The 24,924-nt window shown below is 41.3% G+C and overlaps 1 protein-coding gene across 2 annotated transcripts in view; it reads right to left on the reverse strand.

Moving 5' to 3' along the window:
- Nucleotides 1–499: 499 nt before the first annotated feature.
- The window catches only part of ZNF704 (zinc finger protein 704), a 248,392-nt gene continuing 223,967 nt past the window's right edge, over nucleotides 500–24,924 (reverse strand). The window contains exons 7-9 of one of the 2 annotated variants that reach the window (XM_025394540.1): nucleotides 24,600–24,704; nucleotides 15,050–15,147; nucleotides 500–13,482 (exon numbers count right to left, since the gene is read on the reverse strand). In XM_025394540.1, coding sequence (XP_025250325.1) covers nucleotides 13,371–13,482; nucleotides 15,050–15,147; nucleotides 24,600–24,704 — 315 coding nt within the window. In that variant the 3' untranslated portion in view covers nucleotides 500–13,370. The remainder of the gene's footprint in view (nucleotides 13,483–15,049; nucleotides 15,148–24,599; nucleotides 24,705–24,924) is intronic. The other variant, XM_025394541.1, reaches the window with a different exon arrangement.

Raw genomic sequence — 24,924 nt, forward strand, 5'->3', positions numbered from 1 at the left:
AGAGCCTCTGGGACCCTGGGAGCAGAGGGCTTGGGAGGGGCGCACTTGCAGTCTGAGCACAGTATGTGGAGGCTGCTATGCCCATCCCTCCTCCACGGCAAATGTGGGCACTGAAAGTCAGCTTTGCAGAAACCCACTTTCAGGAGCCTGAGGCCTGAAGATGACAATTCCAGGCTGGCTTAGCTTCAAAATAGGTATTATTTTCCCTCTGTTTGCCACGTTGTCTACTTGTTTGGGACAAAAGTCAGCAGCACAAGGTCAGCAGCTAACATATCTGGACAATCATTGCTAAGGATTGCTAAGGGAATGGGTTGAAATTGTCATTAGCAGGGCTGAACATGAGGACACATGCCTTCCACACGTTTCTAAAAATGGCCTTGATAATGAAGACATCTCCTTGGTTTTGAACTATTTTTACAACTCTAGGTAAAACCCCAAGCCCCAGAGAGCCTTTCTTGGTATACATTAGTTATCCTTAATTAAATAAATTGTTTCCAGATAGAAGCAGATACACAAAAACTTTTATTAAGTGGAAGTTAGACTTACTTCATGGTAATTAACCAGTTACAAGTGCATTTAAATTCATGTGTGTAGACACTGTAGAAGTCAAAATGGTCTTTTGAAAGTCCAGTGTTCTGGCTCTGTGCCAGTGCAACCCCAGGTAGAACCATCCACAAAGTAAGTACAGGTCAACGATGGTATCAGACTAGATTGGCAACACCATATTCATTGTTACAAGCATTACAGAACAGAAAAGTCCAAGGACCAGAAGACGATTACTAAAGTGATTCTTACTATAAGCCTTTTCTTCTACTTAAATGCTTCCAGAGGACCAGTGTAGCAAATCCTCAACTCTGCGGGGGACAGAGCCACTTCTGTGTTTTACACTTAAATGGGCCACAGAAACTGTAAACATTTGGTGGTCTCTTGATGCCCATTTCAAGTAGATGCCAGCTGTCCCCTTGGGAAAGTGCAGTTTAACTGGTGTGAACATTGAACATCGTACATCTTCAATCTGAAAATTTCCTTCTGTTTCAATTAGCACCAGTTTATTTAAAAATATTTTTCCTGGTGTTAAATATTTAGGAAACATTTTTTTTAAACAAACACACAAAGTCCAAAACAATGGAAAGCAACAGAAATTCAAAAAATTGTTTTAGAGAATAGCATTTAGAAAAACAAATGATTTAAACATTCAACAAATCTATGTACAATGTGCCAGAAGCTGGCAAGGAGCATGGCTGAGGAACAGTCAGGTAAAAGGTTTATCAACCTGAACCGCCACAGGTTGTATTTACAGTCAGATAGGTATTCAGAAATGTGTATCAGAACATCTGGATTTGGCTAAAAGTCATATAAAAAGACACATTGCCCCTCCCCCAATAACTTTTAATTAGGTAGCAAACAATCCAGTATAACCTTAAGTACAGGTTTAGAAACGTGTGTGTGTGTTTTCCCCCCGGCCCCGTATTTTACAAACAGTTGAGAAACTTTCTCAATGGACACTGAAGAGAACCAGAATGGCAGAGAGATGGAGTTATTTCCACATTGTCAGATGAAGGAAAAGATATTTTTTCATGCTGAGGAATGTAGTGAAGCACTGATTAAAGAGAGAAGGCAAATTATTAGGGGAAGAGGTTTCATGAAAATATGAAATCAACAAAAGGGCTGAAGAAATTTGTGTATATTCTACATAGACTTTCCAAAATATAAGTAATTTTGAAAAAAGATAAATGATTTGCCTTGCTGGACAATATTTTCATATTTTGTTCTTTGAAACTATAACCGAAACTCCTTGAAGAATATTTTTTTCTGGGATTGAGAATTAAACCCAACAGATAAAACCTATGCCATTTTTATCCAATGAAATATTCGTTCACTTCATGCGTTTCATTTGCTTGTTAATCCAGTGTTACTAGAACCTTTAAAGAACTGGGCACATTTTCTAACAGCCAACATTTCCCATTGATGCTTAAGGAGTAAAAAATAAACCATCTCCCATTTATTCATCTTAATGATGGAATTTTTTAGAGCCTGATGTTTCAGAGTAAAGTTTCAATCTTTAAAAACATCAAGTAGGAGAATATAGATGGGCTTCCCATATCCCCATAAGGATATGTATCCAAGTTTATTTTGAATAATTTGCAATTGTGGTAGGTAGCTATGCAAAAATTTACTTGGATTCGATACAAAATACATGCTACTCTTTGAAAATGCATAGTTTATAATTTTATACATTCATTCACTAATATTAAAGACTTTTGTTAAGCAAGTACTTACCTCTGAATGGTGGTAAGATTGTATTTCAAAAGATCTCTAAACATTGGACAGCATTGCCACCTAGCTTTTGAGTTAGCACTCAATGACATGTGAATGCCAGTCATTTTCACACGAGTGTCACGCAGGAAGGACTGCTGTTTTCTCTTCATTCTTTCTCCTTTACTTGTTTAGCAGGCACTAAAAAGCAATGCTTTCTACTGATTGCATTTCCACTAAATACCCCGTTTTAAATATTTAATAATTTCATTTTAATATTTTAGATTTAGTGTAGAAAATTCAGAAGATGGCTTAATTTTTAAAAGTTTCCTTAAACATTGTCATGGACTAAGGGCAACAGAGGTTTTGTGATTACTGTTGTTCTCTCTCCAGTCTTCTCATTTGATAAAATGACCATAGGTCACTCGCAGTTGCATCTGATGATAGTCATGAACCCTTTGGGACCTAGCGATTTTTTCTTATCCTGAGTTCTTCTTCTAAGTATATAGGATTTTGATACACAAAACACTTTGGAAACTATTCTAGTGTCTGGTTATTCCAGAGAGCCTATGTTTAAATGGCTGATCACTGTCCAACCATTAATTACAAAAATAGGAATTTTAGGGTGTGTTGTAGGAAAATATTGATTCAGGGAACTTTTTTTTTAAACATGTATGATCCATATTCCTGGGTTAACTTACACCCAGGACATTTTCAATTATCGAAGTCATGGGACTAGTATGTTTTGGAGATTTTTTAGTTCTTCCCTAAAAAGCTAAGTCTTTTCTAAAGCTTTCTACCAATGACCAAGGAGGTTCCCCGAACAGTCGGCCGACAGTGAAAGGAGGGGCTTTGCTATCATCACAGGTGTTGGTCACATCACAGCCATTGATTTCCAATAAGAAGAGTATGGAAAAAAGGTTTAAAAAGTAAAACAAGGGTTGTAATCTGCAAAGTTATGCATTGCCCCTCAACCTTTTTTGGGAGAGTATGGGTAGCTTATCATTAAACTCCACTGTAGATCCCTGAGGGGTATGTTCACACTCTGGCAGCCGCTCTTCCTCTTTCCTCTCGGTCCCAGCCATCTGTGCCCAAAACATAGGAAGGGGGCTCCAGTGGAGTGAGGGGCAAGTGCTTAACAACATGAGTGTTGTTCCATAAATACGAAATTATAACAATTATACCCTGCAGGAGCCACTTCCTTTTCACATACTAAAGGCCAATTCTGCTTTCATGCTCTGTAATTGTGGGCAGAAGTCAGAGCCTGGAGTAAGTAAACATGGAGCCCTCTTGCTCTGCCCTCACTGTCCCCTCTTAAAGTGGAACCCAGCTCACATTCCTGGTTCTGATCACTCTATTAGCCTCGCATGTGGAAAGGACCAGTAGGGTTGCTGACTTGCACAGCAGGCTTTGAGGCACAGTGAAAGGATTAGCTATCTGCCTTGTCATTCTTTACAGTGAGTCTGAACAAATCTTTTGTGATGAGCGTGGCTGGCTGTCTGCTAAGCCGCTCTCCTCATGATCACCTAAAACCGTTCAGACAGATGGAATATTTCCCCCGAAGGAAGGGGCTAGCCACATTGACTGAGCCTTACATCCCAGTCACAGTAATATTTATCCCCTTGCACCTTAATTTAAGAGAGAGAAAGCAGTACCACAGAAACAAGAATGTCCCATCAGGGGCTTTAGAATTGAAAAAACGTTAACAACAGCCTGGCCTCCAGCTCAGGGAAATGAGGGCAAAGGGATGGGTAATCTTTCAATAGCAAATTCACTGGGGCTTGCCAAGATGGGGGAAAGCAAGACTGGTAGCTGGAATGGGGACTGTTCTCTTTTAAAGCTCAGTTTCTTCTCTAGAGTGCTGGTTTTCCTTTTAAGCCAAGGATTGTAGAGAGAATTCAGAAGAAATAGATGAGCACCTTTGTTTTTTTCTGTTTGTTTAAAGCAAATTTCCTTCTTTAATGGTAGTCTCACTTCATCCCCCAGGTGCAGCGGTGCAATCTCAGCTCACTGCAACCTCTGCCTCCCGGGTTCAAGGGATTCCCCGGCCTCAGCCTCCCAAGTAGCTGGAATTACAGGTGTGCACCACCATGCCCAACTAATTTTTGTATTTTTAGTAAAGACAGGGTTTCACTCTTCTTCTGTTTTCACTCTTTCTTTCTTCCTCTGTTGGCCAGGCTGGTCTCGAACTCTGACCTCAAGTGATCCATCCGCCTTGGCCTCCCAAAGTGCTGGGATTACAGGCGTGAACCACTGCATCTGGCCAACTCTGGTTAATTTTCTGAATTAAAAATTTAGAGAAATGGCCCTAGCAAGATAATGTAATAGTTAATTAGACTTGAGAATTAATTTGTAGTATTTTCATGATATAAATAAATCAAGGGGATCTTCTCTTTGGAAGTTGGTAGTTAATAACTATGTGGATGGTGCCTAACATGAAAGAACATTTTTAAAAAACAAGGACTACAGTTTAATCACCATCTCCACCTTCTTCCAAAATCTACGGTTACCTGCTTTTGGAACCATAGCTTTCTCTTTCTTTCTTTCTTTCTTCATGGGTCTTTCTACATCCTATTATTGTCATGGCAATGGTGCTAACTATGATTCTTTTCCATCAGAAGAGGAAAGCACTAAACTGCTTCTTTCTCCAACACTGTATTACTTTAGAAACATAATAATAAGTATCATTCATCAAGAACCCTGTTCATGATGTAGGAGTCTGGCCAAAATGTTTTTTTTGAGGCTCCTTCTAGCTCCATGACTCAACTTCCTGTGAATGACTTTACTCCAAACTCAAGATGTTACACCTGGTAAATTAATGGGAGAAAGGTAAGATGAAATCCATTCATATTTTGGACTGCTTTTTAATCATTCACAATGAAAGAAATCTCAGGCATTGCCAATGTCATTTAAATTGCATTCATATTTAAACATGACTTAACCATATTACCAGGCGTTTCCAACTCTGAGTTTACAGTATGTTTTGATTTGATCATTACAGATTATAAATTTGAGCTGGTTTTAAAATTTCTGGCATTGACTTAAGTTTATATACATAGCAAATGTTGTATGGTAGCAGCAAAATAAATTTTCCCCAAGGAGTCAAAACTTCTACTCAGAACATACATTTAGCTAATAAGCTCCTATAATTAACTACCAAATTGGCTGAAATTTAGGGATTAGAGATCCGCTATAGTAAAGGGATTCATCTGGGGATAAATCAGTTTGCACTTGGCAACATGACTAACGGGTGGGCTCTTCATGTCTATGCTGAAAGGCCTGGACTGAAAAGATGGTTTGAGAACATAGTGGGTCCCTGGGTCTTCTTACGTCCCTAATCAGTCTGGAAGACTAAGGTCTGAGCCAGGCCTTTAATGAGCCCTTTCCCTCTTCCTTGCAAGCAGTACTGAGGCTGACTCAGGTTCACGACTACTCTGGGTTAGCCTTGGAGGTGGGTATATTGATTTTAAATATTCCTATTCTACACTGGGTTCTTACAGAGATCAAATGGAATAGTGTATGTGAACGAGACAGATTTTATTACATACGTGAAAGGGTCAGTGATTATCCCAGTACCATCAGGACTCCGATGTAAGATACAGTTTAAAATAACTTAGTCCATCTAAATGAAGGAAGCAACTTCTCATTTTTTTCATGACACATTTATTCCCATTTTGCTTTTGCCCTCAAAGATGCTAGAGTTTTGTATGTGGAAAAATCTCCTTTTGAGGTTAGTGGACACTCCGAAATAACCTAAATGCCTACCAGTTCTGAAGCAAGGCTTCTGCTGTATCATAGGTGAAGCAGGGGTAATCTGACACAGGAACGAAGACTCATGAGGCAGGATGGAGAGGGAAGGAGTGTGGGGAGGCTGGCGAAGGGCTTTGGCACAAGGAGGCAACGTGTGCTCGCTTCAAGCTTCAGAGGCTCCTGGCCACCTTCTCGGAAGGCACGAGGCTGCTCTTTGCCAGTCCCTCATCACAGTGGCCACGGTAGAAAACAGTAAGAAAATTAGGATAACAGTGATTCAATGCTTTGTGGGGCCCGACCTGGGCATGCCAAAAGGAGGCAGAGTGAGAGAGCTGGATAACTCAGCGTATCTCTATTCAAGTCTGCCATGAGAATGATATCCGGGGAGAAACGATCACTTTCCCCTCTTTTATTTTAGTTGCCCAGATAGTGCCGACATGCGAGTTTGTGGGGCTGATGGATGAACCCGACAACTGTGGAATGTGAAATCCACTTTTCCTAACAGTTGAAACTGGGGGCCGCAGGCTGCACCTGCCTGTGTACAGCTTCTCTTTGGTCTGCATAGTGTTGGCCAAGAGTTTGAGTTAGTTGTCAACACTTACGTGTCAGATAATATCCTATTTCCAAGTCAGAAGATCTAGCAGCCCTGGGCCTGATTTCTGCATGGTTCTGATTGTCTAGAGCTGAGTGTGGGTGCCCCTTCAAAGAGGGCATGTGTTCTCCATTTCAACCTGGTCTTCACCATTCTTGTGTTCCTCTTTGCCTGATCCACATCAATCATTTACAGAACTTGCCTGGTCCTTCTGAGGCACTGACATTTGCAACCTCTCCTATATAGAATTAGGAATCTTTTGGAAATGAGACTCATTTGGTTCAAAACCGCACAGCAATAAAAACTTCTTGGGGACTTTAACGCTAATAATGGAGACATTCCAAGGAGTGAAAACAGAGATTTGCAGGACGCCTCCTCTTAAAGACCAGGAGCCAAGGCTGTACATGGCTTTCCCTAACTCTGTTCATTTCTAGTCCTCAAGTGTGCAGATTCTAAAGCCTATTTGAAACCAAGGTCCGAGTGACCTTCTGACCACCTCATAAGAGCTGCCCAACGGGTGTATGGCTGTTCTATCTCAGCTTTGCTTTTGATGTTATCTGCATACTTGGCTAATTAGGCTAGCTTCTGGATTACTACAATCTTAGAAAGAAAAGATGCTTTCTTGTTTTAACAGTGAGTGGGCTTGAAAAAACTGTACAGCATTATGAAATGGTTTTGGCAAAGCTCTAAGTTATTTGTGCAGTTTCAATAAACTCTTCACAACTCCCTTCTGTTTCCTGGTTCTTGGGAACGCAGTCACTTTCTGATCACAACCTCGTGTGCCTGCTAGTTCTTCACAGTGAAAAATCAAGCACTTGTTCTTTTTCTTTTTTTTTTTTTTTTTAAATTTTCTTTTTTCCCTCCACTATATTTTGGAAGCACTTGTTCTTATGTGGAAATTACAGTTATATAGTTAGTGCTGAGGACAAAATTATTTTAAACACTACTGATCACCTAAGAATTCTATCTTTGGGCCTATCTACTATGATTTTAGGAATTTCCACCAAATGATACTTGCTGGTTAAATGTAAGTATCTGTGGTTCTGGTAGGTCAAGTGGTAAACTTGTCTTTGTGACACAGAATTTATCATTTTACACTAAAAAATTTATAAGAATATTTCTCCCATGGCCTATAAGCATATCTATTAACATTTTTTAGATTTAAAATATATAAAATGACTCTTCGGGCATCTTTTTCCATACTTTGAAAACACACCGTTAATGATAAAAGGAGTAGCTGTTGCTATCTTGATTCTCTTATAATACCCATTCCATCTGATCTGTATTTCTACCCTTGCTGCAGAGGGTTAATTAAAAAGATATGCATCAAAACATTTGCTTAAAAGAGACATAGCCCTTTGTTTGGTGAGCCGGAATTACTTATAATATTAACACTTCCTGTCTGGTAAAATACTATATTTTAAAAAATAAGCTACAATGTATAAAACCAAGGTCATTTCTCGCAAAATGTCTGTGTTCTTTGTGATTACAAAACACTGCATTTTGTAAAATATTTCCAGTTAACTTGAGAAGTAGAGTATTGATGCTTATTACCAAAGTGTCATGTCTCTTAGAACTGTAGAAGCCTAACCAGTATATTTCTTGTTTTATTTGGAAAATTAAGTTATAATTGTTTTTGTATTTAAAGATTACATTTTGCCACAACATATTACCATTGTGATTCTCAGACCCACAACAAAAGTTATAAAACATGAGATTGTCTTCAAAAAAAGGAACTATTTACAAAACAGGACCAGAAGTAAAATTCCCATTTTGGTTCCTGGTCCTATGACAGATATACCTTTTAAAGCATGTATATCATTGGATATGGGCTTTTTCAAAGTCAATCATAATAAGCAAACCAGTTGGTCTTAAATATATTTTATAGTTTCTTGCTCTATTGGTGTGCATTACTCAGTGATACAACTGGTACCTAAAAAAAGTGCTAATCTCATTTTATTTACTGACTTCAGGTTTGGCTAGTTACAATGCAAAAAAGACACAAGAAACAGTTCCGATATGGAGGAATCCTCACAGGTACGAGGAACAGGGACAGTCCGTGCCGCTGGTAGGGCTACTTTCTTAGAGAAATGAAATTTCCAGTTGACCCGTGTGCCCGGGGCATTCTCCAAAATGATTCACATTCTCATTCATATTCATGAATCCTGCTCTGTTTCCACTCATTTGTATGCACAAATTCTTCCCCGAGTTCACACAGGTCAGTGCTACAGAAGATGTGGTCGATAGCAATTCTACAGGGTCATGAGAAAAATCAGCACCTTGTCCACAAGAGTCCATGGAAGTTTGTTTGCTAACATGCTATTAAAGCAAAATGTACATCGTTTACGGCTTGCTTTCACCTACAGAATTCTGCTGATAGCGAATAAACAGTCATCCATTGGGTAATGATAAAAAGAACCAGAAAGGCTTTGTATTCACAATTACATTCAGAAAAAGCCTTACATGAGTCTAGGGATATCCCCCACCCCGCCCCCACCCCCAGGCATTGCGCCTGTGGTCCAAACATTAGCCTTAGGCTACGGGTCAGCTACAAACCGTTTTCCCAGGGCACTCCCCCACGCCTCACAAATGTCAGTACTGCCCAGTTCACGTAAATTTGTCTTGAAATGATACCATGTTCATTTGAAAAAAAAATTGTTCTGAGTAGAAAAGACTTTAGTGACAACAAAATTCTTCCTAGTTTTAGGAGTCTCCAGACCTATGTTTGCATGCCCTTTATTTTTCCCTGAGGAAATGAATATTATTTACAGTATTTTGCTACTATTCTCAAGGTATTCTCTCTTATATGTACAACTCTGGCCATTTTTCTCTGAACCTTTGCAAGTGAATGCTGCACTTTGGAGTCTGATGAAGGGGGAACACGGATTCAGCAGTGCCAGCTAATTCAGAACCCAGGGCTGCTTTCAAAAGTGTGGCTTAGTGTGACACCAGAAACAGCAGACTTTAAACTCCAGTGATCTTGAGATTTAATGGAGGACATTTCAGTTTTAAAAATCTTTTGCAACATATAGACATGTGGCTATCTCTTTGAAAAGTTTTTAGAAAGGTCAAGAATTGTGTCATTCTCTATTGAAAATTTTCATCTGCAATATGGTTATGTTCAGGCAGGAACTGTCTAACGAAAGGGCACCTTGTTGGTGCCTGGAGCTGCCGCTGGGCACTTTGCAGCTAAGCGCACACATTCTTGGTCAGAAACCCACGGCTTTTTTCCTGACACTGGCTTTTGCCAACCAAGAGAGAAAACTTTTCAGCTAGTGTGGTGGAGAGAAGTCCGTATCTGCTAGAGATGGCCCGCTCCAGCTGGGCACAGCGGCCCTGCACCCTTGGCCAGAGGTACTTCCCTTCAGGTCATTCTCTCCTTGCCTCAGGCAGCTGCTCCCAGAGGAGACAATGGCAGCTCCCTGGGAGGTGCTCAGGGATGGTGACCACTAGCTGATCAGCACCAAGAAGATGAGCAAGAGCCAGGTGTCCACAGACCTATTTTACCTACCCCCCGACCCCCTTGCTACCTGTGTGTTTTCTCCAGGTTGTCATACTGCCTCCGCACCAGTGCAGCACACATCTTCCGGGAAGGCCCAAGGCTTAACACCACTGCCTGCTGGCCACTCTGTTTTGTCACTGTCTGGAGAATGTCTTGTCAGTCACTATGAAATGACTTCTTTGGAGAGAGATGAGAAAACTTTTCTGAAGGTTGGGGTGTCAAAGGAGAAAAAAAATCAAAAGGCTCCATCATGCCTTACTTAGAAATATTTCGGGACCAGAATCCATTGTTTTGCATGTCTTTTGCACAGACAGGCCTCCTCTGAGCTCCCTGCGGTGGCCAAGGCTCCAGTTCCAATGCCAGCCTGCTGTGGGAGCAGTCTGCCCAGCCCTCCCCCTCCTCCCAGCCAAACGAACACATACAGAGAACTTGGTTCCACAGCGATGGCATCCAACGAATGTCTGGCTAATTTGGCACTTCATTTAGTTCCAAAATATAACAAAATAAAGCTACATTAAAAAAAAAAAACCTAACTTGCATGATCAGCGGTGTATACTGGAATTCATAGCTTTCAGGGTGGCCTGTAAGGAGTATAATCCCTTTTCTTCAAGACCAGCCACCTGTGGTCTACTAGTTATTCCATGCATTGGTCCAGGGAATATGTGTCTGTGTCTAGGAAGGTACTGTGAGGGTCTGTCTGCACCTGAAGCCAGAAAAGAAACTACACAGAGCCCTGGGCTATCAGGCAGAAAGGAGCCCCAACTTGGGCAGGAGGCACAGAACTATGTGAAAAACACTTTAGAAAGGAGAAGAGATCCCAGGGAAGCTACATTCAGCTTTATAGTTCTGCTTACACCTGTGCACTGGCTGCACACTAGGTAAGGACTGAGCTTGGCTCAGCTAAGCTGGAGCTCAGCACTACTCATGGGATAGATATCTGGGGGTGAAAGCCACGGGGCTTTGCTCCAGGACTGCTCCATAGCAAAGATCTCTCCCTCCTTGTGTTTCAAAGTTCTGGGATGGGGGATGGATTTTATACTTCATGACTTGAATCTTTTTCTATTAGTAACAGTCCAACGATCAAGGGCCAGAGAGCTTTGCTGAAGAGAAAAACCTCTGGTCCAGGAGTATACTCTATCATTTAAATACATGGTGAACTTGCTTAAACAGGTGACCAGCTCTGGCCTCCCAAGGCCATTGGGCAATATGGCCATGGCTCAGGGCTTCCTGGACCAGCCAGAGCATCATCTCACATCAGTGGTGCTGCATGGGGGGTGACAGGACACCAGGAGGAGAAAGGACATGCTAGAGTAGAAGAAACAAACACATTTCTGCATTTTAAAAAATGTCATTTCCTGGCTGACCTTGTAAGTCTAAAACATACAGTATTGCTGGTGCTGTGACTAGTACTGATTGGTAATCAAGATGCAAAATTAGATGAAGCTCTTTTACTCTTCTCCTAAAATAAATGTTTTTAAAGAAACAAATAAATGAAGAAAAAACCAGGATCTCTTCCAAGGAATAATTTTTAAAAATTTATATGAAAGTTTAAGAAATAAAAGTCCCATAATATGTGAATGCACAGATCGTGGATGTTGCGCTGTAGAACCTCCTTATACTTTCTTTTGCTTGTATATAAAAAGAATATTTGTCATTACTAGATGACTTCTCTCTATGCTTAAAAAAGTGTATGTACAATCTCTAGACATATATTAAACTTTCCTCTGTGCAATTTCATTTAACATTCCTATGGCTGATCCCATGTCCCCTGTCCCTATACAGTGCCTCCTATAAGGTGCTCTTCCTACTTTGCATAGGTATAGGAGAAATAACTCTTTAGCAGGGCAATTGAGAGTAGGGTAGATAGAGAATGAGCTTATTTATAGGGCTTGACGACTCCCCTCTCCCCACCACTATCCTCCAAACAAGCAAACAAGCAAGTTACAAAGTCCAATAAATGGAACACAGTGCAAGCCCTGGCCCTACTACATTGAGAAATTCCTATACCTACATGCATTTTCCTTTTGATGTTCTGTATGTTCCCTTTTGAGCGAATTCTTAAATGAATAGCTCCAATATTTTTATAGGAAAAAATTAAGGTTTGACAACCTTCCATTTACTCACGTGTTTATATTGTTCATTAACTCAGCTCCCAGACATGCTAAAGCATAAAACCTATAAAAGTGCACTCAGAATGGAAGTGGTTTGTCGACCTAACATGACTTTCTGAACAGGTGGGGCCATGTGGGCTGTGCTCTGCTATCTAAAGCAAACCTGCCAGGACAGTTTGAAGTTCTCTACCTCTTCTGAAATCAGTCAGTGGTGGAGCTTGGAGAGAAGGAAAATGACCCATTAACCTGGTTACAATCTTGACAGACAAGCAGTAACAAATAGCTCTGAGTTGCCATTTGTGTCACATCCCTGAAAGAAGCATCGAGGCTTACCCAGATGGCTACAGGTGCCAGTTCTTGACTGAGTTGTGGCAGGTAGAGAGTAAAATTAGCTGTGCTGCCTCAGGGGAAGAGCTTCTTATGGATCCAAGGAAGACTCCTAGATGTTTCCCAACAGTGACAGCTGGACTTCCTGAACTCAGCGTGGGGCTGAAGTCTGCTGGTGATTTCCGTGGACAATCGCTTCTTGAGTGTATGCCATCTGGGGGCCCTACAAGCTAACAGCTCTACCATGGTTCAGTTTGGGGTCATTCTTAAAAACAAAACAAAAAGACATAGAAAAGATGTCCAGAGTGCTGCGCTTTCTTGCAACACATCCTGACATATACTGCTCCAAGAAGTCAAATGGAAAATAGGGAAAAGACTATTCACAACAAAAGTAGGTATTGTTCTTTGTACAAATGCTACTGAATAACCTGTAGCTTGTTTTTTAAGTGTCAAAAAAATCTTGGAAATGGCATAATTCAGAAAGCTTATCAAAATATGCCTCCTTTCTAAGTAAAATGGGCTTTGTTGGTTCAATTGCTACAGAAGTCCACAGTTTTAAATCTAGACATACAGCAAAAAAGTTGACTTTTCTTTTGAAGGAAAAAAGCTAGTTATAGCTGTTCCAGGCTGGGTTCTCAGTAAGAGCAACTTTCTTTTGTCATAGGTGGTAACTTAAACAATTTTTCTGTGTTTTTGCTGTTATTCCTCCAAAGTTCCTGAAAGGGCTTTTCCCAGCTTCAACTGCGTTTTATTCAGTAGGAAAAGCTCTTTCCAACACCAGGAGTGGGAAGCCAGGGCAGGAGCGGCTCAGGCCCCTCTGCCTGGGGGTCTCTCAGTCGAGGAACCTCTGGCAGGCCTTCTTCCAGCGGCAGGCGGTACACCACATGTCTCGGTTCTCCATCCCGTACACCTTCCGACATTTTTTGCCCTCTCCCCTGGGCTTCCTGTAAGACAGACGAGGAAGGTTAGTTTAGTGGGAGGAATTCCATGGGCATTCTATGGAGAGCTCAAAGTCCCTTGAAAGAGTGAGGGGGAAAAAAAAAGGCTGGCCATGGTGGCTCATGCCTGTAATCCCAGCACTTTGTGAGGCGGAGGTGGGCAGATCACCAGAGGTCAGCAGTTTGAGACCAGCCTGCTCAACATGGTGAAACTGTCTCTACTAAAAACACACAAAAATTAGCCAGGCATGATGGCAGGCACCTACAATCCCAGCTACTCAGGAGGCTGAGGCAGGAGAATCACTTGAACCCGGGAGGCGGAGGTTGCAGTGAGTCGAGATGGCGCCACTGCACTCCAGCCTGGGAGACAGGGCAACTTCTCTCTAAGTTCAGACTCTAATATGTGCTGGTTGTTTTCACAGCCACTCAACTGTTAAAATTTGCTACCATATCCCTTAGGCTTCTATTTGTCTACTTGTGGACATGTCCATTTGGGCATCTTCATAAAACTGAATTAAATAAGTAAACACAAGAAATGCCAGTAGAGAGCAACATTGCTCTTTCAAGTTTTAAAATAGGTACTTTCAAATGCTCCCTCCATTCTCAATTTCTAGTACAGCAGTCCCTGCTAAGGCTGGGGAATATGTTCCAAGACCCCCAGTGGATGCCTGAAACTGCAGATAGTACAAACCCTATATATATACTATGCATGAATTTCTTTTTCTTTCTTTACAGTTTCATGGATTGAAGATTAATTCTTACTGTCGATTTTTGCAACCTCAAAACCTCAAGAAAAAACAATTTTTTTTTTCTTTGTTAAGTTGAAAACTTTCACCTTTTCACTTAAAGGAAGCACTTTACGGCTTGTCTTTGGCATATCTGAATTAAAGCCTCACCACTCTTGCACTTTGGGTCCATCATTAAATAAAAGAAGGGTTACTTGAACATAAGCACAGTTTGTAACAGTCAATCTAATGGGCGAGTAGTGTAGACAGTGTGGATACACTAAACAAAGGGATAACATTCATCCCAGGCAGGACGGAGCTGGATGGCACGAAATTTCATTACACGACTCAGAATGGTTTGCAATTTCAAACTTAGGAATCATTTATTTCTGGAATTCTCCATTAAGCATTTTTGGACCACAATTGACTTCGGGTAACTGAAACCACAGAAAGTAAAACTGTGGATAAAAGGGGACTACTGTATTTTGGTTAAGGAACTTCTGGGGAGATTGTTCTTGATCTGCATTAAAAATTGTATCTTATAGTTCATTTAATATAGAGATTAATACAACATGGCTCTAAATAGACCCAATAATCACCATTACCTATTCTGTAAAAACAAAACAAAACAACAAAAACCCAAAACCTTACTGTAAATTATTACCCCCTAAAACAACAAATCTTCATTAATAGGTAATGGATGGGAAAAACCACAGGAAAAAAAGAAAGGGAGTTTTGTCAATTGTGGAGAAATTTTATAGAAGATCATCTCTCAGGGTTCTCTCTGCTGTTCTGTTTTACAGTTAATTCCCTTGTGGTGAAGTATGTGGAGTTTTAAGCTGTCATACCTTAGGCTGACCGTGCCTCTGGGTGGGGAGGACAGGACCGTGTGCGCATGCTGTCTCTGCTCTCCTGTGCCCACCGGATGATGATGTGTGGGTGACACCTGGTGAATACATGGAAAACAAAGTTGATGGGGCAGGTTCTCCACCCATGCAGTTAGTTAGCTTTTGCTATGTGGACACTGGTCCTTGACCATTAGAAGCAGAGATGAGGCCGGGCACGGTGGCTCACGCCTGTAATCCCAGAACTTTGGGAGGTCGAGGTTCGTGGAGCACTTGTGGTCAGGAGTTCAATCAGCCTGGCCAACATGGTGAAACACTGCCTCTACCAAAAAGTACAAAAATTAGCCAAGCTTGGGAGTGTGTGCCTGTAGTCCCAGCTACTTGGGGGGCTGAGGCAGGAGAATTGTTTGAACCCCAGGGCGGAGGTAGCAGTGAGCTGAGATCGTGCCACTGCACTCTAGCCTGGGTGACAGAGTGAGATCCTGTCTCAAAAAAAAAGAAAAAAAGAAGCAGAGATGCTTTCCTCACAGAGACGACACATTAAAATGGAGGAGGGCTGCTTATGGCAGAAGTAAAATGCATTCCCAGAGAAGACCCACCAATAGCCAATATCTCAAACATTTTTTACTTCATATCTATGCATTTCAAATGGCTCATAATACCATATTTTCACTTGAATAATATTTTAAACCTTAAAGTACATTCCTGTCTATTTCTTTTAATCCTCATGAACCCTGTCAAGTAGGGCAAGGCTCACGATTCCCTTTTTAGAAGATGAAACATACCTAGAGAGGTTAAGAGATTTATTTATGATTATGTAGCTAGTAAGCGACAATGACACAATGCAGGTCTAGGCCTTCTGTTGGCTCTAGTGGATCAATCACAGCCACTAAATACATGGATTCTTGTATAAAACACCCCCTCAGCAGACTCTCATGTCCAAACAGGAAGGAATAAAGGCAAGAGGCAGAGAGCCTGAGCAAATCAAGAACATATGCCATCCACCGAACACTTACTGAGCGCTCACTATGTGCCAGGTACACCAACAGCAGCTTTAATCTTCACAACGACCCCACATAGTATTACTATTGTTCCCATTTTATAGATTAGGAAACCAAGGCAGATAGAGGTTAAGTAACTTGCCGAAGGTCACGGCATGTGTCATGGTAGAGCCAGGGCTGTGCTGCAGCTCTCCCTGGCACCAGGATGTGTGTTTAACTCTGTTGCTCTTCTGTCCCTCACGTCATAGAGAAGGACCCCTGCTGTCCTCAGTCCGTTCCGGATTACTCACTTCAGCCCTTTGCATCACCTGCTCTCGTAACACTAAATAATGTCCCCAGCTTCTGGAATTCTTAAAAGCTGCAACAAATTAATTTTTTTTAACAAAGGAAAAAGAATGTTTCAACTAATTAATCAGTATTGCCATATATGGGAGGGCAGACATTTAATAAATTTAAAAACCTAGGAGCCAACGTGGTCATAGGAATAGCATTGTCAATTAAAAGTCATGGGGGCGTTCCCCAGACATTCTTAGAGAATTGCTTTTCTCCAGTACAGGTATTAGTACTTTCTCTTCTCTTTCGACATAAAGGAATGCACGGGATACAGTTTGGAGTGTGCCCCTGCCCGAATTTCATGTTGAAATGGAATCCCCAATGCTGGAGGTGAGGCCTGGTGGGAGGTGTGTGGATCGTGGGGATGGAGCCCTCATGAATGGATTGGACCATTCTCTTGGTGATATGTGACCTCTCACTCTTGAGTTTACATAAGACCGTGGTGGTTTTATGCCCATTCCTGCTTCATACATGACGTGCCTGCTCCTGCTTCACCTTCCACCATGAGTAAATGCTCCCTGAGGCCTCCCCAGAAGCAGATGCCACTGTGCTTCCTGTACAGCCTGCAGAGCCAATTAAACCTCTTTTCTTTATAACTTACCCTGTCTCCGGTATTTCTTTACAGTAATGCAAGAATGGCCTAATAAAGATCATCAGTGTTATTTTCCCAGACATTAATTTTAATGCTATGGTTTGAATGTTTGTCCCCTCCAAAACTCTTGTTGAAACTTACTTGCCATTATAATAGTATTAAGAGGTGGGGCCCTTAAGAGGTGATTAGGCTCTGAGGGCTCCACTCCCATGGGTGGGATTAGTGTTCTACAAGGGCCAGTCTGGCTCCCTTACCCTCTCACCTTCTGCCATGTGATGATGCAGCATAAAGGCCCTCACAGAGGCTGGCATGTTGATGTTGGACTCCCCCGCCTCCAGGCTGTTAGTCAGTAAATTTCTGTTCATTACAAATTACCCAGTCTAAAATATTCTGTTATAGCAGCACAAAACTTAGACATTTAAAAAATTACACAGGGAGGGCCAGGAGTGGTGGCTTATACCTGCAACCCTAGCACTTTGGGAGGCCAAGGTGGGCAGATCACTTGAGTCCAGGTGTTTGAACCCAGTCTGGGCAACATGGTGAAACCCCATCTCTACTAAAAATACACAAATTAGCCAGATTGGTGATGTGCACCTATAGTCCCAGCTACTCGGGAGGCTGAGGTGGGAGGATCACCCGAGTGTGGAGAGTTCAAGGCAGCAGTGAGTCAAGATTGTGCCACTGCACTCTAGCCTGGGCAACAGAGTGAGACGCGTCTCAAAAAAAAAAAAAAAAAAAAAAAATTATACACGTAAGTAAAAAAATCTAACATTTGGAGCCATTGTTGCCATGAGTTTGTATTATTCTATACCACTGGTCTTCCTGCTAAAGTTGGGTGGAGCAAGGGCCAGCAGAGGTAACACTCAGAGTTTTTAAAAATAAAAGCTTTGGAGTTCAGTGCATTCATTTCATGTGTATAGATACGCAGCTTCCTCCAAGAGCAGAATCCTCCTCGCCCCATCTCATAATGGCTTTGGTTTTGTACAGGATGAATAACAGCAAACTAGAGGGAGTGAACACCTGAGACATCTATAGTCACTGTAGATGATCTATGATATGCTTATATGAACTGTTTTAAATTATCAGGAAAATAAACATGAAAATCTAACAACTCTTGTAGAACTAATAGAATCCCAAGAACACTGTGCTTCATTTTAGTCAGAGAACTGGAAAAGTTTGGTTGACATGACAGTAACACTACTTCCATCAGCCAGGGATAATGTGGAAGTTTCTAGATCGTGCAAAGTTGCCATAGCCCTTTTGCATGAAGTGATATGAGATTATTGGATACTCTTCATTCAACAGATATTTATTATTGGATACTCTTCATTCAACAGATATTTATTGGTACTTGCTATGTACCAAGCATTGTTACGGATTCTGCGGATATAGCTGTGAACAAAACAAATTCTCTGCCCTCATGGAGCTTACATTCTAGTGAGAAGACAGACAATAAATACAAAATCACACAAGACCATTTTAGTGATAAGTAGCTGACAGAAATAAAGTAGGGTAATAGGCTAAAGTGTAATAGAGGGAGAGGACATTTATTTATTTTGAGTGGTAAGAGAAGGCCTCCCGAGGAGGTTACCTTTCACCTACAAGGCACTGCAGAAAAGGGGGTGGGCACTTTGTGGGAGGTGGAGGGTGGGAGGAGAGGAGAGGGAAGTATCAAGCTATGCCTCTGACCTGCAATAAGGGATCTGAATGTTATTCTAAGCGCAATAAGTAAGCCATTGGAGAGTTTTTAAAAGCAAGACATCTGATTAATGCTTTAAAAAGATCACTGGCTCTTTGGGAAATGGACAGTAGATAGCCTGGAAAGGAGCCCTGGAAAGGAGCCCTGGAGTTAAGAGGCTTTTGCAGTATTCCAGGCAAACACATACTGGTGGTTTAGACTAGGTATGGTGGCAGTGGTGGGGAGGGGCTGGATTCCTGTTGTTTAGAGGCACAGCCTAGGACTTGTGGGTTGGGATGGGCACAAGGAAAACTGCATCTTTAGATCTATCAAGGATGAACTGAGCAGTCAAGAATGAATCCCAGGTTCTGGCCCAAGTGGCTGGAGGGACAGTGGTGCCACTTTCTGAGATGAGAAAATTGCAGAAGCAGCAGGGTGGGGGAGGCATGAGGAACAGGCTTTTGAAAATTCCAGAACAGAGTTTGAGGGATATGGATTGTCTTCGGCTGTTTTGTGCTGCTATAACAGAATACCTGAGACTGGATGATTTATAATGAGCAGAAATTTATTTCTTACAGTTCTGGAGGCTGGAAAGTCCAAGGTTGAGGGGCCTGCATGTGACAACAGCCTTCTTGCTGTGTCATCCCAGGGCAAAGGGTGGAAGGGTAACAGTGCACTTAAGAAAGAGCTGAACTTGTTTTTATAACAAACCCACTCTCCTGATAATGACACTAATCCATTCATGAGAGTAGAGTCTGCTAGACCCCATCACCTCTTAAGGGTTCCGCCTCTCAACACTGTTGCACTGGGGATTAAATTTCCAACACATGAACTTTGGGGGACACTTTTAAAGCACAACATGGACCTCCTGCAGGAATGACCCCTCACCAAAGTCTTTCTTCCTGCTAATGGCTCTCTTAACTCTGGAGTTCAGCACATGTGTTTCTACAGGGTACAACATAGCAAAAGACAGAGGACCCACTTCAAACTTCCGTATGTGGCTTAGTTCAGTGGGAGGCTCAATATGACATGTGAGTTTTTCTTGAGACTTTTAATGGCAAGACAGTTATGTTTCAGCTTCCTATTTTAGTTGAGGATGAGGGTGGAGAAACCAAGCGAGTAACTGGGGCAGTCAACTACCATTTATTCAGTGCTTGCGAATGTGAAAGACAGGCAAGTAGGTTACCTATTATCTCTTCTAATTCTCACAGCAAACTTGCAAAATAAGCAATCTGTATCTACATCTTACAGATAGAGAAATTTAGGCTTTGAGCAGGGAAGTGGCCTGCAGAGCATCCCAGAGGTAAAAGTAGCAGCAGAAGTAATTTGCTGAGAGCCTGCTATATAAGCTAAGTGTCTTCCATATGTTATCTATTTTAATCTTCACAACAACCCTATCATAGCCATCATTTCCATTTTATAGATGAGGAAATGGAGAAGTTAACTGCACTGCCCAGACCACACAGTTAGTAAATGGACTCAGGATTTGAACACCGTTGTCTGACTTGAACACAGCTGGCTTTGGAACTCACTTCTGAATGATGTCAAAGCCCTGCTTTTTGCACTCTTCATCCTACCACATCCCTGGTGGAAATAATGTGTGTCCTGAAATAAATCCCATAATGCAAATACTCTCTCTCTTAGTGGTCTCTGCATTGCAATTTGTTTATTTCTTAACCATTTCTAAGTTCTATTTTGTGGCATGTTTTATAAAGCGTATAATGTACTTGGACAGTATAATATGATAATATCTCTAATTAAATAAAATTGTTGGGCTATATGTCCATAGTTTGTCTATTGGTTAGGTGTGACCTCAGAAGAATCTAAAGAATTCTAAATTATTGTCTGTAAAAATTGGGGTTAATCTCTCCCATGTGTTGAGTATATCTGTGTTACAGGAATCAATCCTAAATAGGGAGGAGTCGCTTTCTCTGACCCATTAAACAGTGCTGAGACATAGTAAAGGCAGCAATGATGGTAAGAGATCTGTAGTGTCAGCTACATGCCAGGCACTGTGTGAACAACACAACTCTACAAGGTAGTACTAGAGTAGAGGATATTACTTTAGAAGGGTCACATGGTGTTCACAAATGCCAGAGCAAGGATTTGCAAGTAAGCCTCACACTAGAGATGCTGTGGCCTTCTGTAAATATGCAGGAGAAATTGCTTTTCTTGGAATTTTTTCTCTCTTAAGAGGGGAAAAAAAGGGCTCTGGCTTGGTTTTAACCTCATAATTCTGAACCTTCCCTCAAGGCATTAAAAAAGAAACCTCAAACAAGCTAAGCATTTGACAATTAAGCACTGCTATTTCAGCTTTGGAGACCCTCCCCAACAGCCTGAAGCCTCCTAGAACTGCTCTTGGATAGCAAGTTGACTAGCTCATACTTGCTTTCTTAGGGACAGTTATAGATCGAATGTTTGTGTCCCTCAAATTCATATGATGAAGCTCCAGTCCCCAGTGTGGCTGTACTTGGACATAGGGCCTTTAAGGAGGTCATAAGGGTGGGGCCCTGATCCAACAGGATTAGTGTCCTTTAAGAAGGGATAGCTAAGGCTGGTGCACTCCTTCTCCATGCTTGCTCTCCCTGGCTTGCCATTGCCCTGGCATGTGCTTGTGTGCACTCTCTCTCTCGGCTCTGCATGCACAGTGAGAAGGCAGCCATCTACAAGCAGGAAGGGGTCTTCACCAGAACTGAATTGGCTGACACCTTGATTTGGACTTCTAGCCTCTAGAACTGTGAGAAAATAAATTTCTGTTGTTTAAGCTGCCAAGTCTATGGTATTTTATGGCAACCTTGAGCTGATTAATAAAGGGGCCAAGGGCTCTTAAGTTTTCTGTCATGAAAAGAGAGAGAAAGAAATGGAGATAATTAGGAGAGAAGCCAGGTCATTAGGGAAAAACATGTCAAAGAAAGTTGTAATTAAGGATGTTCTCTTTCCTACCCCTCTCCCTACAGCCTTAGGCTACAAAAGACTGAAGTTCCAGTTACATTTGTTAAATATGCAGTTCAGCCTTCTCGGCTACACACCTCCGGGAAGAGGTCTTACCCAGGGAACTTATTAAAGTCCAATGTTCAGGAAATCTAGCATAGGCAAATGAATAAATAAAATCCTACAACCCTTGGGATTTTTCAGAAAGGGATTTTTCCCACTTTCTAGGAAGTGTACAAAAGTATCCCTCCTCAATACCAAGTCTCAAAGATATGGGAGAAAAGTAAACTCTAAACAGGGTTGACAACCTCAGGGTATTTATTTTAGAACGCAAGGATAAAGGTAATTTTTTGAAAAGCATTTTATAACATGAATATTTCTCTGTTCTTCAGTTTGGACACAATTGAAGCCATCATTAATACAAATTCATTATAACTTACAACTTTTAGAGCTTTGGTCTGAAAACTCTATTACACCAATTTAGAGGGTAAGAATTCACATGTTTTTAAATTCTACCTGGCTTGCCTGGCACTCCTGGAGCATTCAGGGACAGTTGCTGGCACGCTGCCCGTGGGTGTGCAACAGTCCTGCATCTGTGTGGGTGGGCCGTCATGAGAGCTAGCCCACCAGGAGAAGGAGGAGGATAGCAGCACCTGCTTGTTTTTTTTAAAGCATGGCCAGAGAGTTTAGCAACATAAAGAACATTCTTAGTTGTAGCCTTCTTGTCCTTCTAGGGTAAAATAAAAACCTTTGAAAATTCCACCCCACCCTTATTTTATCTTTAAACAGGAATGGCAAGCTTGACTGCTAAAATCAGTCTAAAGTCTTTGCTGAAACAGATTACACAATCAGCAAAATTGGGAATTCTCTGGTGAAAGAATAAATTAGAAGCTCTCAGCTGGGCGCGGTGGCTCAATCCTGTAATCCCAGCACTTTGGGAGGTTGAGGTGGGCAGATTGCTTGAGCTCAGTTCAAGACCAGCCTGGGCAACATGGGAAACCCCCATATCTACTAAAAATACAAAAATTAGCCAGGTGTGATGGTGTGCATGTGTAGTCCCAGCTACTCAGGAGGCTGAAGTGGGGAAGAGGAGCTGAGCCCAAGGGGGTTGAGGCTGCAGTGAGCCATGATGGCACCACTGTACTCTAGCCTGGGTCATGGACTGAGACCCTCTTTCAAGGAAACAAACAAACAAAAAGGCTCACATAGGATTTTAGTGGAATACCGACTTAATCCAGCTATAGTATGTCTTATATATCGTATATATATATTTTCTGTCAAAGTTTTTGTCTAGAATGTCCCAGGTAACCAACACAGAGTGAAATGAGGGATTCTGTAAAAATTCAAGGGCACTGAGATGAGGGTAGAAATACACAGTGTCCGTAGCAGAGTTTTAACATCCCATTGTTGAAAAACAAATGATATAAGGTATGCTGGCTTGTATCCTAGTGTGTAAGATACATAAGAACCATGGAGGACATGGAGCTAGTAAAGAGCCCCTCAGAGTGATTTCCCTATACTTCAGAAGATAATTTAATTAGAAAAGCAAAGGGGAAAACATTCCAGTTTGTTTGGCCACAGAGGTAGCCTGAAAGAGGTCTGAACTGGGCTGTTCCATCTACATGCTATAGCACCAGATGAGCAAAATGGTGTATGCTTCCCATACACCACTGAAAATTCTTCCCAAGTCAAAGGCAGGAATTAATAGGATGCAGAATAGATGGTCTCAATAATTTTGTAACTGTGGCTGCCATTTTAGGTTAATACAGAGAGGCTGTCTCAAAAGTGATATCAAGAGTCACTCTGGGTCTTTTTATGTCTACCAAAAAAAAGTCCCCAAACAGACAGATTGTTAACCTCTGACACCTACATCAGTGGATCAGTGTTCTTGCCAGAAGCAAAACTAATACCAACACGGCTAAGCTGCCCTCTTCTAATGTCTACTAACAAGGTCACTCTTGCAGAGCTACCAGAAGTTACCACTATTCAATGAAAATACAACTTTAAAAATGACTCCAGACCCATGGTATTGTTTACAAATCACATTCCCAGAGTCTTTTCTGGAAGCCACTATTTCCCAAATTGCTTCCAGCAGTATGCTTTTTATTGTTGGCTATTCCTCTATGGAATTTAATAAATATTCATCAACAGAGCACAGCATAATTCATTCAGCCACTTTCACTTTTATCAGTTCCACAGAAGGGTTTAGACTTTGCTGGAAACCTCGGGGAGTTGCCAGTGGTTGACAATAAGAAGCTTTTGTGAGGTCCTTGGGGAGACGGGTGGAGAAGAGAAAATAAGGTTAATATCTGTTATCATAAGCCACTTCCTGAACCTTATCAGGAGTTACACACCACTGTGAGCCTCAACAGTGTGCATGTCTGTGGCTGTTCTGTGATAAACTATAAAAGACCCAATATATTTTTAAATGAATGGTTAGAAATCAAGTTAATTCACAGTGATTTATCAGACAGGAATCATTTAATATGTCAAATCAATTCTCATGTACTACTTAAGGCTGATTGCATATTTCAGCACTCATTTATTTTCAGATTATCCATCAGCATGGATTATTCAGAGTTTGAAGGAAAAAATGATTTTAATGTATTTTTGAGACTTCAAAATGACATACGTACAGAACCATATTTCCTAAGTAATAAAATTTATAGTTACTTATAATGATAAACACCATTTTTTCTATACAAGATCTGAGTTCAGCTATTAATTTTACCATCATTTGGAAACATACAAATATACTACCAACACAAAAAAATCTTCATATATTTCCAACAAGATGTTTATGAACAGTTGAAACTCTCTTGTAGTTTTCTGAAATGTGAAACACCTTTTTGAAGAGAAGTGATACCTGCTGATGAGTTTACAAATATCATTTAAGAAATATAGTACTTCTGGCATCCTGATGTTTGTATTTTTCTTGCATGCCTCTACTATTTGCTCTCTAAATTTAGTCTACATTGGCTTTGACCAGATTTTTGGCTTTTTCGTTTTTCTACTTACTGGAATGCCTGTGAAAGTGACCGGAGGAGATTGCCAGGAAATGCTGAAGCTGCTGCCATTGGGGGTGAACTTGGCCGATCCTGGAATGGTCACAGGGGGTGTGGCCTGTCAAATAAAAAAACAGAGAAAGCTGTTATGAAGGAGTATTTTCCTTCGGAGTTTAAGCTCTTATTACCAAAGGAGGACCTCAGAAATGGTCTCAGCTATATTAATAACTTAGACTAATTATTTAATAGGAAGAGATTAAACAAGGTTAAAGGGAGCAGCCAGAAATAAACTTTGTATATACACCCAAGCAAGCTATCTAAGGTATAAAAAGAGATGG

The sequence above is a fragment of the Theropithecus gelada genome, chromosome 8 (assembly GCF_003255815.1).
Source record: "Theropithecus gelada isolate Dixy chromosome 8, Tgel_1.0, whole genome shotgun sequence".
Classification (NCBI taxonomy): domain Eukaryota; kingdom Metazoa; phylum Chordata; class Mammalia; order Primates; family Cercopithecidae; genus Theropithecus; species Theropithecus gelada.